The sequence below is a fragment of the Toxorhynchites rutilus genome, chromosome 2 (genome assembly GCF_029784135.1).
Source record: "Toxorhynchites rutilus septentrionalis strain SRP chromosome 2, ASM2978413v1, whole genome shotgun sequence".
NCBI lineage: Eukaryota > Metazoa > Arthropoda > Insecta > Diptera > Culicidae > Toxorhynchites > Toxorhynchites rutilus.
Window position 1 is genome coordinate 557391 of NC_073745.1, and position 14999 is coordinate 572389.

At 44.7% G+C, this 14999-nt stretch overlaps 2 protein-coding genes across 2 annotated transcripts in view; both read left to right on the top strand.

Annotated features, from left to right (window-relative positions):
- The first annotated feature begins 1541 nt into the window (after window positions 1-1541).
- Window positions 1542-3736, top strand: LOC129771794 (uncharacterized). The gene is made up of 2 exons (XM_055775828.1): window positions 1542-2137; window positions 2218-3736. Exons 1-2 carry the CDS (start codon window positions 1542-1544, stop codon window positions 3734-3736), a joined length of 2115 nt encoding a protein of 704 aa, XP_055631803.1.
- Window positions 3737-14199: 10463 nt separating this feature from the next.
- The window catches only part of LOC129770778 (zinc finger protein 423 homolog), a 115232-nt gene continuing 114432 nt past the window's right edge, over window positions 14200-14999 (top strand). Inside the window, exon 1 of the mRNA XM_055773840.1 lies at window positions 14200-14482. Coding sequence (XP_055629815.1) covers window positions 14443-14482 — 40 coding nt within the window. The 5' untranslated portion in view covers window positions 14200-14442. The remainder of the gene's footprint in view (window positions 14483-14999) is intronic.

Sequence of the window (14999 nt, forward strand, 5' to 3'; positions counted from 1 at the left end):
TTGGAGTATTCCGTATCGTAGATTGAAAAAAATATAAATTGGAATGACAGACAAAAGACAAACAAAAACAACACAAAAAGAAGAAGGGAGATGTGAGGTGCGTGGAAGAAAGATCAAATGCACAATACCCTACCCCTCGCAGCTGACAGTATAACAGTGATGTTGGTGATATATCATAGCAGCAGTAGTAGCATACATTTCCACTCATTTCCTTCTTCAGAAGACAACGGTGGAATAGGTAAGCCACGCTTAATATTTCCTCTCTGTATCGGGTGATTTCACTGTAGGATTATACAAACAGCATTGAGGAACCCGTGCAGTGAATATCAGAAGTTTCACACCAACGTCACAGCGGTCATTGAACTACAGCATCAGATGGAGCGATTTTGGACCATCGAGGAAGGCAACCCCTCATCGTGCTATTCGGTGGAAGAAACAGCATGCGAGAACCACTTTCGCCAAACTGTAGCTCGCAACCTGGACGGCAGGTACATCGTTCGCCTACCACTACAAAGCAACGTACTCGAGCAGCTTGGTGATAATCGTTCCAACGCTATTCGTCGGTTTCGGATGCTCGAGAGTCGTCAGAATCGCCAACCCGATATCGCTGATCAATACACTGACTTCATGAACGAGTACCAGTCACTTGGACACATGCGACGCGTCACGGACTACCAGACACCGCCTGAAAACTGCTATCATCTCCCGCACCACGCAGTCATTCGGGAAGAGAGTACGACCATGAAATTTCGGGTCGTATTTGACGCATCGGCTAAGACTTCCAACGGCCCATCTCTGAATGACGCCCTCCTGGTCGGTCCGATCGTGCAGGAGGACCTCCGAAGCATCATCATGTGCTCGAGGCGAAACAAGGTAATGCTAATTGCTGACATTAAGCAAATGTTCCGCCAGACCCACGAGACACGCCGTTACAGCGCATCGTCTGGCGTTCTACACCGGACGCACATCTAGACACCTTCGAACTACAAACGGTTACCTACGGCACCGCGAGCGCTCCCTTTCTAGCGACGAGAGTTCTTTAGCAGCTTGCAGACGACGAACAAAACAACTTTCCCAAGGCAGCAGAGGTTCTACGAAAGGACTTTTATGTCGACGACCTGTTCTCGGGAGCCAACAGCGTAGAGGAAACCATCGAACTCCGAGAACAACTTGAAGCGCTCCTGTCGAGAGGCGGATTCCAACTCCGCAAGTGGGCCTCCAACGAACAAGCTGTTTTGGAAGGAGTAGCTGAAGACAACCTTGCCCTGAAGCCCACCGTAGAACTCGACGACGGCCGATGCATCAAAACGTTAGGATTGCACTGGGAACCAGCCAACGATTTTCTACAGTACCGTATTCAGATTCTCAACGATTCCACACCACTCACTAAACGCATCGCTCTGTCGCAAATCGCTCGTTTGTTTGACCCACTCGGCCTGGTGGGTCCAGTGGTAACATTTGCCAAGGTCTTTATGCAGACACTGTGAACGCTTCTGACCGACGAAGGCAAATCGTGGGGCTGGGACGACCAACTGCCGTCGATGTTCGTCTCACGCTGGGGATTGTACCTCTCCGAACTTCCTCGCTTGAATGAGCTTCGAATCGAACGCTACATTCTATGCTCGAACCCAACGCTGACTCAACTCCACTTTTTCTCCGATGCAAGCAAACAAGCGTACGGCGCTTGCTGTTACGTCAGGTCTATCGACTCTACAGGCGCGATCAAAGTGGCGCTACTAACCTCTAAATCAAAAGTAGCTCCACTCAAGCAACAATCCATACCTCGACTAGAGCTCTGCGGAGCTCTTCTCTCCGCCCAACTGTACCAAAAGGTGACGTCACCCCTCCAACTACCCGCCGAAGCTTACTTTTGGGTGGACTCAACAACCGTGCTCAGCTGGCTCCAAAGTACACCATCAACGTGGACCACCTTCGTTGCGAATCGTGTGTCCAAAATACAACTAGCAACCGAACACTGCAACTGGAACCACGTAACCGGACTGGACCATCCTGCTGACTGTCTCTCTCGCGGCTGTTCTGCAGAGAGTCTACTCGAAAACGATGGCTGCGACTCGATGAAGCAGCTTGGCCTGCTCGACGCACAAACAACGTCTCCAACTCGGAAGAGATACAGGAAGTAATAAAAACCACAGCAGTCGCTTCGTGTGTGGTCACCGAACCTAGCTTTATAGACGAAATCGTGGAAAAATTCTCCAGCTACACACGCTTGGTACGAGTTGTGGCCTACTGTCATCGTTTTCTGCTGAATCGCGTTCACAACTACAAGCTGACAATCAACACCAACAACCAAACTTCGGAAATTAATCCCCTCAGTAGGGACGAAATACGAAACGCGGAAGCTGCTTTGATCAGACTCGTTCAGCAGCAAGAGTTTCCCGACGAGTGGAAAAGGCTTCAGCAGTCACAACCCATTAGACCTAAGTCTCGTCTTCGGTGGTTCGCTCCATTCATGTCTCCGGAACGGCTAATCAGGATTGGTGGGCGTCTCGCTCACGCCTCACAGCCTTACGACAGTAAGCATCAGATTTTGCTACCTGGCTCGCATCCTCTCTCGGCTCTTCTGGTTCGCAGTTTACACTTAAAGCAACTGCACGCTGCTCCACAACTTCTGCTTACAATTTTACGCCTGCGGTACTGGATCACAGGGGCCAGAAGTCTAGCAAAAGTAGTCGTCCACCAGTGCATCATCTGTTTCAAAGCCCGCCCGAAGCTTGTGGAACAATTCATGGGCGAACTACCAGCCGCACGAGTAACCGTCAACCGACCTTTCTCCACTACGGGAGTGGACTACTGGGGTCCAATAACGCTTCGACCACCCTACCGTCGAGCAGCCCCAAGCAAAGCGTACATCGCTGTATTTGTGTGCTTTTCTACACGCGCTGTGCACATAGAGCTCGTCATCGAGATCAGCACAGCAAAATTTATTCAGGCTCTACGTCGCTTCGTTTCTCGTCGAGGTCTGTGCGCGGAGATTTACAGCGACAACGGCCGTAACTTCCTCGGAGCGGACAACGAAATACAACGACTTGTGCGAATCCAGCAACACCGTCAAGCAGTCGCCCAGGAGTGTGCCAGCAACGGAATTGTTTGGCATTTCAATCCGCCTAAAGCATCGCACTTCGGTGGCCTGTGGGAGGCCGCTATTCGATCCGCACAAGAACACTTCACTCGCGCTCTGGGAACTCATCGCTTGGCTTTTGACGAGATGCTCACGCTACTCGCGCAAATTGAATGCTGCCTTAACTCTCGTCCCATCGTTCCCATCAGCGACGATCCGTCCGACATGGAACCGCTAACACCGGACCACTTCCTTGTTGGGTCCACTCTAAAGACCGTGCCAGATTCGGATGTGTCTGAAATTCCTCTAAACCGCTTGACGCAGTGGCAGCAAACCCAGAAACTACTGCAGAACATCTGGAAAAGGTGGCACTCCGAATATTTGTCGACACTTCAAGCGAGAACAAAGTGGTGCCGTCCTCCAGTCACAATCAGCAAGGGTCAGCTCGTTCTTCTAAAGGATGAAAATTGTCCTCCGATGGTATGGCCAATAGCAAAAATCATCGAAGTACATCCAGGCGCCGACAACATCATCCGTGTGGTCACCGTTCAGACACCGGAAGGTCGCTACATTCGTCCTGTGTCGAAGATTTGTTTGCTGCCAATTTCACCCACACAAGAGGAAACACCACCGAATAACAACAACACCGAATACTAGAGACAACAACATCCGCTTTACTGAAGAAATCCACGTCATGATTCCAGCAGATTCACTCATAATAAAATAAATACAACGCCCTGATTAATGAGGGACAAGGTAAGCACCTGTCCAATTATATTTATTTGTAAAAACCCTCTAGCGGGGTCTTATTTTCATGTTGCCGAGTTACTGGTCATCGTCATCGCTCGCAATCAAAACAACATCGCCTGACGTCTATCGAGTGACAGCCGCTCTCATCATCATCGAAGGAGCCATCATCAGCAATGTTCGTTCATCGTTTAACTGTCAGAATGGACGATTCTGAAGGGGCCAGTATGTTCGTGACAACACGAAGGAGCGCCAACTATCTGTGGATGGAGGAACTACAACAACGAAAAACCCCTCGTTCGTCAGACATGCGTTTGTTATTATTATGCGTTTGTCTCGCGTTTGGTTGACGTTTAATCATTTCCGCATATCGAACGAATGACGTCACGACGGGTATAAAAGGAGGACGTCGTGCTTAGCTCTCTCTCTCCAAGGTGCTACTGACACTCGACCGCAACGGTTATGTTTTTAGCGCCATTCTAAAAGAGAACAATAGCAATAGAAGTTTTCTCCTGCTACCGAATGCAAAGCTTTTTTTAAAGCTAATTTCGGTCCTAAATAAAGCGTTTCTTACAGCAACAGTTGTCCGGATGCCAGGAAAGGAGGAAGCAGCCGAGAAGCCCCCAACGGCCATTCAGGAAGTTGGTTCGGTCGGATTGGCCACTTTGACCGGCAGTTTTCACTGCCCCTTGCGTGTCCCGCTGTTTGCACCCGTCTCATCAACATCTTTTCCCTGCAACATTTTGGCGCAATTTCTGCTTCAGCCACCAGCAACTCAGGAGGTGTGAAAGGAGGTCTTCTTCGCTTCGTCGTTTCGAACCGCTGAGGCTGTTGCCCTGTCGTCGGCGGTTCCCGGTCCCTTCCCCGCTACCCCACTGCCATCAGGTGGTGACGTTCGAGGAGGTCCTTCAACACGATCGGTGAGTGACCAAACTTTTCTTAATACCAGGAGTTAGTGAGAAATAGGACGCCCAAAGGGTATAGGTTAGAAAATTTTTACTACATATCCCAAATCGATTTTAATTTAACAGACATTTAAAAGTGACTTTTCCAAGTGTTTTTAAAACAGTGCTTTTCTGCCAGTGAACTTTTCCTCAAGTGTTTTTCCGCCAAGTGATTTCGGTGTTCGTTCTTGTAACTGCGTTGGCATTGTCCCCCGCCGTTTTCGTCCCCCGTCGCACGTCGTATATTCTACCTCGGTGTGTGAATATTTTTCCGCGCCTGGCTGTATTTCGATATAGCCAGGCCCCGATCATGGCTTCCAGCAGCTCCGGCGCCGGAAGGCCAACCAACATTTATAATGGTGTTACCACCACTCGTACCTTGCCCAGATGGGCTGACCCTTTTGGTGGCAATTTACAAATCTTACTTTTGAGAGCCACCGAAGGCAATCTTCTTTCATCGAATCCCTTTACGGTTTCCAAATCGATCCAAGGAGTGATCGGTACGGAATTCAAAGATGCTAAACCTCAACGCGACGATAAAAATCGCCTTCAATATGCGCTACATCTACGAGATGAAAAACTTGTTCAACTGCTTCTGGGTACAAAGTCGCTGATCGACGAAACACCCATTGAAATTATATACCATCCCACCTTGAACCAACGCAAATGTGTTGTGTCCTGTCGTGACGTTATGTTTTTAAATGAACATGTCCTCCTATCTGAACTAGCCGACCAAAATGTGATCGGTGTTAAGAAAATTTTAAGGTTTGATCCAGTCATGAAGGAAAGAGTTCCTACTTCTACCATGATCCTTACCATAAACGGAACAGTTATCCCTGAAGCAATTAACTTCGGATTCCTCCGTGCGCCAACCAGGATTTTTTACCCAAACCCGATGCAATGCTTCGGATGCTTCGCTTTCGGCCACACTTCCAAAAAGTGCGCCAAAAAAATCCAACTTTGCCGTACCTGCGGTGTAGCTCACCCCGAACTTAACACAAATAATAATGATAAAGACAAAATTAAAAATTTTATTTGCAATGCTCCTGCCTCTTGTGTGAACTGCAATGGAAATCACGCCTCAACCAGTAGGAAGTGCACAGCGTGGATCGCAGAGGATAACATTACCAGAGTCCGAATTGACCAAGGTGTGTCATATAAGGAAGCTAAATCCATTTTTGAGAACAAAAATGGTCCTTCCTTTGCTAGTAAGCTACAAGAAAGACTAGACAAAATTCAAAATACAGGTTGTTCTCAATGCAAATGCAACTGCACTCAGGCTAAGCCAATTTCTCCAGAAAAAGCAGTTCCAACCCCGTCCAGTAATCCACAGGAATCCATTGCACAGTAATGACATTGAAACGCAACTTACGGATGCCATCAAACAGTTACCGCACCCATTCGTCCTGATGGGTGACTTTAACGCCTCCCACTCTTCATGGGGAGGAAACAAATGTGACAAAAGAGGTAAAACAATTTTGGGAATCGTCCAAAAACTAAACCTCATCATACTTAACGATCACCGTCATACCAGGATAGATATCCATCGCGGATCATCATCGGCCATTGACATCACGATTGCTTCCTGGGACCTCGCCCCCAGGTTGAGCTGGACCGTTGATAGTGACATCAGAGGGAGTGATCATTTCCCCATCCACATCCGAACCCTGTCAAGAAACCCAAACATTCGTTTGCACAGGAAATGGATATACCAGTCGGCTGACTGGGAAGGCTTCGAATCCACAATCAACAGCTTACTTTCTGAACATGAAAGCTGCTCTGTGGAAGAATTTACCCACGCCATTATTTTAGCGGCTGAACAAAATATCCACCGTACCAGTGGGAAACCCGGCCGAAAGGCTGTCCCATGGTGGAACGATGCAGTTGCACAGGCCATCAAAAGGAGAAGAAAATCCCTCCGTATCCTACGACGCCTTCCTGATGGAAGCGCTTGCAAAATGATTGCCCTAACAAACTTCCAAACGGCTAGAGTTCTAGCCAGGAAGGTAATAACCGAAGCCAAGAAAAACAGTTGGATGGAAATTCTTGATGGCATCAACCCTAATACTTCGACATCTGAACTTTGGAACAAGGTCAACTCTCTTAGTGGCAAGAAAGCTTCAAACTGCTATTCCCTCGAAATTAATGGCACCTTCTCCGAAGATCCAGGCATCATAGCCGACCATCTAGCCGACCACTTTGCCACTATTTCAGCCCCCTCCAACTACACCAACGAATTTAAGGCTATTAAGGCGGAGGCGGAACTTAAAGTTTTTCCTCCTGCTTCGGAACAGGTCCACAAATACAACGATAAGTTCTCTTTGGACGAGTTGTTATGGGCAATAAAAATATCCAAAAGCAAATCAGCTGGCCCAGACGGAATCGAATATCCGATGATCAAGCATCTACCTCTTCATGCAAAAATTCTACTCCTTCAGATATACAACGAATGTTGGGCTAACAGCTATTTCCCAGATGCATGGAAAACGGGCTTGGTAATACCTATCCCAAAAGTGAAGGAGAGTAAACGGGCCGCGAACAACTTCCGTCCCATAACCCTCCTCAACTGCTTAGGGAAAGTCTTCGAAAGAATGATCAATCGAAGACTTAGGATGGCCCTTGAAGAATACCAACTATTGGACCCCAGACAGCATGGCTTCCGCCGAGGTAAAGGTACGGGCATCTACTTCAGTCAACTCGATCATTTCCTTCAAGAGACTATCGAAAAGGGCCACCACAGCGAAATTGCTTCACTCGATCTAGCCAAAGCCTACGATACCACATGGCGCCATAACATTATCGAACAACTCCACCGATGGGGTTTTGAAGGCTCCCTCTTCAACATTCTTCGCTGTTTCCTCACCAATCGAGGCTTTCAAGTTTACTTCGGAGGAGTACTTTCGGATCACCGTTGCCTAGAAAACGGAGTACCACAAGGTTCGGTTCTATCAGTTTCCCTCTTCCTCGTTGCTATGCAGTCGGTTCTAGAGGTTATCCCTAAAAACACCGAGGTACTGGCCTATGCAGACGATCTACTGCTGATGGCAAGAAATGCTTTCCCAGAAATGGCCCGCAGAAGACTGCAGGAAGGAATCTCGGCTGTTAGTAACTGGGCAAATTCCATCGGGTTTAAATTTTCGGCAGAGAAGTCCAATATAATGCACTGCTGCAAATGTAAAGGTCATAGGAAAAGGTTTAGAACATGTCTAATCAATGGCAATCAATCAACACCTCAGAAATGCTAAAGCTAGTATGAAGTGCCGCCTGCGGCTGATGAAAGCTTTAGGTGGCAGATGCCGCCTGAGTTCTCGTAAAACCATCTGCAACATAGGCAAAAGCATTATCTTCTCTAAAATTCGTTACGGCATCGAACTTTTCAGCCGTGCCTCTTGGGCTCACTTGAATTACTTAAGGCCTGTCTACCATAGTGTGATTAGACATGCATCAGGAGCCTTTCAGACCAGCCCAATAAACGCTCTGCTTGTGGAGGCTGGGGTAGTTCCTTTCGAACACTTCCTCACAAATATGCTAGCCACTAAAGCCATCCGGACGTCCGAGAAATACCCGGATCTTCTATCCATTCACTCCAGAGCCAACATTTGGCTGCAAAATATTAGCCAAGTCACCCTCCCGACTATTGCCCCATTAAGCAGAGTGGGTCAACGCCCATGGCATGCACATCCGCCAAAGATAGACTGGTCAATCAAAAATGCTGTTAGGGCTGGGGAAGCCAGCAGCATTGTCACGGCCTGTTTTAATAACCACCTACATAACAAGTATCACACCCACCACAAAATCTTCACAGATGGGTCTTTTGATAGAAACCTAACAGGGTTTGGAGTTTTTGCCAATAACACTGAGCTAAAATTCCAATTGCCTTCCATATGTTCGGTATACTCCGCCGAAATTGCCGCTCTCCTTGTCGCGACATCACTCTGTGATAACGACAGTAAAGTGGTGATCTTCTCAGATTCCTATAGTGCATTACGGGCGCTACAAAGTGGCGATAGTAAACACCCTTGGATACAAAGCATTGAGGAAAAAATTACAGGGAAGGACATCACTTTCTGCTGGGTCCCAGGGCACTGCGGAATCCAGGGTAATGAACAGGCTGATCGTCTCGCCAAGGAGGGTAGGCTCTCCGAACTATGGACCACCTCCCACCCAGCAAATGACACCATCAGATGGGTCAGTCAATCCCTCAGATTGAGCTGGGAGAACAGTTGGTATTTTTCCCTCTTCTTAAGAAGGATCAAGAATACTACCCTTCCCTGGAAGGATAGTATTCTCCGATCTACTCAAGTATGTCTGACACGTTTACGTATCGGGCATACATTTTTAACACACAAATTTATTATGTGTAGATTGGAACCAACACTATGTGAGTCATGCAATGTAAGACTCACGGTGGAACACATATTAATCACATGCCCTAAATTTAATGCTTCAAGAATAAAGTTTCAGGTTGCAGACACCATAAGGACAGCACTTTCGGACGACTCCGTCGAGGAAATCGATTTCCTAAAGGATACAGGTTTATTTGAACAGATCTAATGTTTAATTACTACATTTACCTATACTGATAAAACTTTGTTTGTTTTCTCTTCTAATTTCAGCAAAAGATGAGCAGGTTTCTTACGCCCTTTTTAGAAGCGAGCTCCTCAAGCACACTAAAAGGGGCTTTTTCCCTGCTCCATTTGTTTGGTTGTGTTTTTGGCCCCAGAGCCGTGTAGGGTGCGGCGATACGACATACATCCATAGCGGTTACTAGTACTGGGTCGAGCGAGAATAATGAATTTTGCAGTAATTTTTTCTTAGTTTTCCTTTCAATTAAATTTCCCGCCCTCAAGGGCAAGAGACGAATGAACTCTCAGAGTTTAAAGTCTCTCTAATTCATTACCTGTTACCTGTTACCTAGCTCTCTCTCTTTCCTGTTCGACGACGCCTGCCGTTAACTCTTTCCTGTGCAACGACGCCTGCCGTCAACCTCTTTTCCGGCCAACGACACCTGCTGTCAACCATTTTGTGAGCAACGAAGAAAATTTATTTGTGCGATATTTAATAGAGTAAATTTAGACTAGTTGTTAAGTTAGGTTAAAATAAAGGAAGATAAATTAGTGAAGTGAATCTGAATACCTACCTGAACGTTTTGGTTTTCTGATGACCTGAAATAAAAAGACAAATAGTGGAAACATACTCACCTGCTGTCGCTCTGCTACCAGCTACTGTGATTCTCGATACGTTTCGCTGGAACGGACAACGGCTCGTCTGCTGCTTTGATGATCTACCGACAGTTAGTAAGAAGAGAACCGATTGATCGCGAAGGAAGGAAGGAGGGGATATGGGTATAAGGACAATCACACACGATGATCGATAGCTTTAAGGAAAACATATATTTGGGTCATGTAATCAAGGTCTAACCGAGCCAACACATCTCTCACCGGCACATTGGGCTGTCTTCCTCGGGCCCGAAGGGAGTTTTCTAAATTCGATCTGGCGACAAGATACAATTCGCACGACCAAACAACGTGTTCAATGTCGTGATAAACTTTGCCACAAACGCAGATTGCTGCTGGCAAGATAAAAGCGGAACAGTAGTGCATCGAACGAACAGTGATTGGACATGAGTCGGGAGATGGTACGAATAAAGTCCCGACACAAGTGAACGAAAACTGTTAACATGTTTACTTTGAAAAAACACTCTGATATTCGGATATCTTATGTAAAAAACCTCAGCTTTTAAGAAAAATATAAAAAAATGGCGTCCTTGGTCCCGAAACCATGTAAACCATGAAAAACAATTACAATTACCATGTAAACTATACAAAAAAACAATCAATAGTTACGGAAGCAAAATTAATGTTTTTAGAACGTGTAGTATTTTTTAAAAGAAGAATAGTTTATTGGCTTCAATTTGATATGTTGATCGTCTAAATCGGTCAAAAAGTTCAAAAGATTTTTTTAAAAGTCATTTTTAGAAGAAAAAAAGGGAAAAAATTGAATTTTGGAACCACTCTAGAATAGAGAAACACACCCTAAAAAAATGAAAAATACGGGTGTAATGTTTTGCGATAAGAACAAAAATCACACTTTCCACGGAAATCTGAGAACCACTATATCTGTTTGGCAAGGAATGGCTGTATAGATACTAACATAGGACAATATGAATGGTGGATGTCGAACAATTTGTGTCAGAGTCTTATACATCTCTTCAGATACTTCTACTTGACCAATGTTGCCACATTATCATCTGTACTGGACGAGGTATGAATCTTTTTCATCTGTACTTTAATAGACTTTAATAGACTACATGCTATCAGTATGTAAATGTTTCAAGCTAGCTACACACTATTTCATCATGTATTGTTGCAGAGCTGATTTCGAAGTATAGTTTTATTGTTGTTCAAATCAGAAAAAAATCGTTAACTATTTTCAGGCGTCCAATTTTTGTCGATCAATGTTGTACATGTTCGATTTCCGTAACAATGTTTTCTCCCGGAGCTATCCTTTTTTAGGGTGCAGCATTCGGTTCCCAACTCTTGTAAATCTCTATGTTATAAACTTGGAAAAGCTTTCAATACTACACTAATGCTTGTGAGATTGTTCGTATTGTTCTATTTCCATTCGTGTTAGGAGGTGCTTGTCCAATTATTCCAAGTCATAGCATTGAACAGTAATATAAATTTGCATAAAAAATCTGTACCTATCTGTACTTTATGACAATAATCTGTAATCTACCGTACCGTACAGAATCTGTAAAAATCTGTATCTTTTCAGATAAATCTGTACATGTAGCAGCGCTGCTCATGAGCTTCATCTATTGTTGAGGGAATACAATCAGCCCGGCCTTAGTTGGAATTCTTCGCCATCTGGAAATATTTACATCGCCCTGCACATTTTACGCTTACTGCGGCAAACAGTACACTCTATGATGGAATGACTAGTGATCCCCGATAAACGTTTGATCCATCGATTAAACGAATACTTCCTACAGGAATCGATTATTAATCGAACGAATACTGAACAACTAATAATCGAAGCGAACGAATAATTTATTGATCGATTCAAGTCCAGAGCAAAAAAAAAGTACGGCCACTGAAGTTTAATGATTTTCAGGATAATCATTGTCATTGACGCTCCCCTAAATACGTAAACGAAGCTCAATGCCGTCAATGCGAATTGAGCTTCCTTTACGAGTTTAGGGGAACGTAAAAGATAATTTTCAGGCGGAATGAACACTTTTTTGTTTCCAGATGGCTTTCTCACAAATGAGAAATATTAGTCGAACTAATTATTTCTCTCAGTATGACGATTAATCGATTAATCGATTATTTGGGGCGATCAATCGCATTGAATAACAAACTGCTGAAAAGTATTCGATTAGTGGATGAACGATTAATTTAAAAAATCGGGGATCACTAGGAATGACAATGTCGGCAAGCCCGGGCGGTACGTCCACATTTAGTCGGCTTTACCGGGCGGCCAAGGCCGATTGGCGTAATGTGGACGTACCCGGGCTTGCCGTCTTGCCGAAAACCGACTCGAATCAAACCGAACCCAAACCGAAACAAGTGGGTTCAGATCGAAGAAAGTTGAACCGAAACAAAACGAAGTAAATTAGCGTTGGCGACATGGTCACCAATCAGTGCATGGTAATGGAATCACCTAAAGTTCTCGTTAACGCTGATCCTTTTCATCCCACAACCTCAAGTGCCACTCGTTCGATTCAATGATTAGTATCTTTTTTGAATCGTTCCTCGAACGAAACCGGAGCATAAGTCGATTCACGACTTCGTTGACTACCAGATCTGCTTTTTTGAAAAGACATCCTCATACACATGAAGCACTTGCTAAACGCTATTTTGTGATACCAGCCATCGATATAGGAAATTATTCGAACTATGTTTTTCGGAGACAAAGTACTCTGAAACAAAATACTAAACGTTTCTGGTTATTTGTCAACGAAAAACATGTTTTTCGCCGGATTTCCAGCACAAATGAACCTTGGTGACCAATCTTCCAGCGATTCTGATGATATACATTTTTCGAGTGTCCACGTCACCGGCTATACGTCTCCTCAACGGGTACAGGAAGCTCTGAAATATGCTCCTGAAAACGTATGCGCTATAAACGTAACTAAGTGAAGTTATTACTGCCATGAAGCAATTGAAAACGTCAGCGACTCTGAGGCCAGATGAAATACCTTCAATTGTGCTACCTATTATATGGAACCATTACAAATGATCATTACAGATCACTTGATGTGTGACGTAATAAATAATACGCTAAGGGGTTAATCTATAAGAGAGGAATCATTTGGCGGAATGCGTCGATAAAGGACTTTATTTTGCACATATCGGTTTCTACTTGTCCAGTGTCGGCATTAGCCTTCTGGTCATTCATTTTCTCATGCACACGCTTTTTTCTGGGTGTCAATTTGAGCTTTCAACAGAAAAAAACAACAAAGTGACAGAAAAACCATGCAAAATGAAATTAACTTTTTGACAAACAAGCTATGTGATAACAGCTTTTATGCAATGTGCTTAACACGTGATTAGCGGTAAACAAAAACGTTTTTGAACATTTTTTCTCGTGTATTTAATAAACTATTACAATGACCATAATGTTATTTGAAACATAAAAACTGGTTTGAGATTATACTGTTCAAAGTTGAAAGGAAATAAGCTCCACATACATTTTCAACTAAATGCATGCAGCTCGGAGATGAGTCCGACGAAGACGAAGCACAAATACCACACAAATCATGCGGGAATATGATGCATGTTTACACGCAGGATGTCGTTGTGGGAATATAACCCTTGATTTGTCAAGTTCAGTTGCTACGATATGAAATGCCATGCATGTTGATCAAGACGTTCTTACGGGTTTGGACAGCTTCTCGAATTTGCTGGGAAATATTTTCACGTATTCAATTGTTTTGATGGTGAGAAATAACCACAGGATTTTCTCCTTCCACTTCTACGCCACCCTTCAGGAAGCAAAAGGCGCCCAAATATGCAACAGCAGTGTCGAGGAGTGCAAACTATCAACATGAGGGTAGACGGTACCCATTGGAGAATCACCGCTGTGAACTTCAGAACTCTGTTGCGCAGATGAGAATGAGAGTCTATACTTCTCTTGATCTCATGTTGCTTGTCCTATGGCATACCCAGCATGAGTTCATTCATGAGCATTGTTTTGATATCGTTATTAAATTTCTGCTTCCTCGTCAGATGCGAATTCTCGCCTTGGGCATTGTGTTCCTGTGAGTTACGTATAGGCGCGCAGAGAAAAGGATTCGACGTTCACTCTCATATTTTGCTCTCACTGTTGGTGGAGATGTTTTACATGAAGAAGCGCCACTGAAAGCATACATTCCGGCGTGGAAAGCCGACGTGTGAACAGTTTGTTCTCACTTCTCGTCGTGTTACGGTTGGAACTGGATCAAATCAAAGTTCTGTTAGTGCTCTCACATGTGTTTTGGTTGTTTTGGGTATTGGATCATCTAGCTTTTTTTTTTATTCGAATGCGGTGAATTGACGGAAAATTGTGATTGTGTCGCCGTAGAGAAGTGCAGTTTGTTATAACCTGTGTAAACAGTTTGAAACTATTTCGTTATAATCGAAGATATTTGTAACAATCGAAGTTCAGAGGAATAGCAGTTCACTAATAATGTCTCGAAGGAAGCAAGCAAAACCTCGTGCTTTGAAACGTAAGTTGGTGTCAAGGCGAATAAAAGTACTAAACTGGTGAACCACGTTTTAAAAACTTCTCTCACTGCGTACATTTCGACCCAAAAATCCGTAGTTATTTTTCGCTGCCTTCTTTCAGTCCCACGGGATCCACTTGTTCGTCCGTCCATTCGCTCTCGTGGCGCTAGGTCCAATACCGCTGACGCTCGAGTTTCCTTGCTTGAATCCCATTTCCAATTCTGCCCCGGACATCCACCACACTCCTTTCACACAGCCACCCTCTGGCATCCTGGTTCTGTATACACTTTTATAATAACCATTTTCACACTGCTGGAACGAAATGGGAAATTCTACTGGGACCGCCAAATCCCGTGAGACGTTCATATTACAGTAACGTCAATATGAAAATGAATGTATTATTATAACGTACATACAGCGAGAGAGCTTCGGCTAATGTCGAGGGAGCCCTAGCTCAGCGCGCTCGTAGCGAAAGACAACCAAGTGAGTGAGAGAGACTACCTTCAGAGTGCAAAAGGG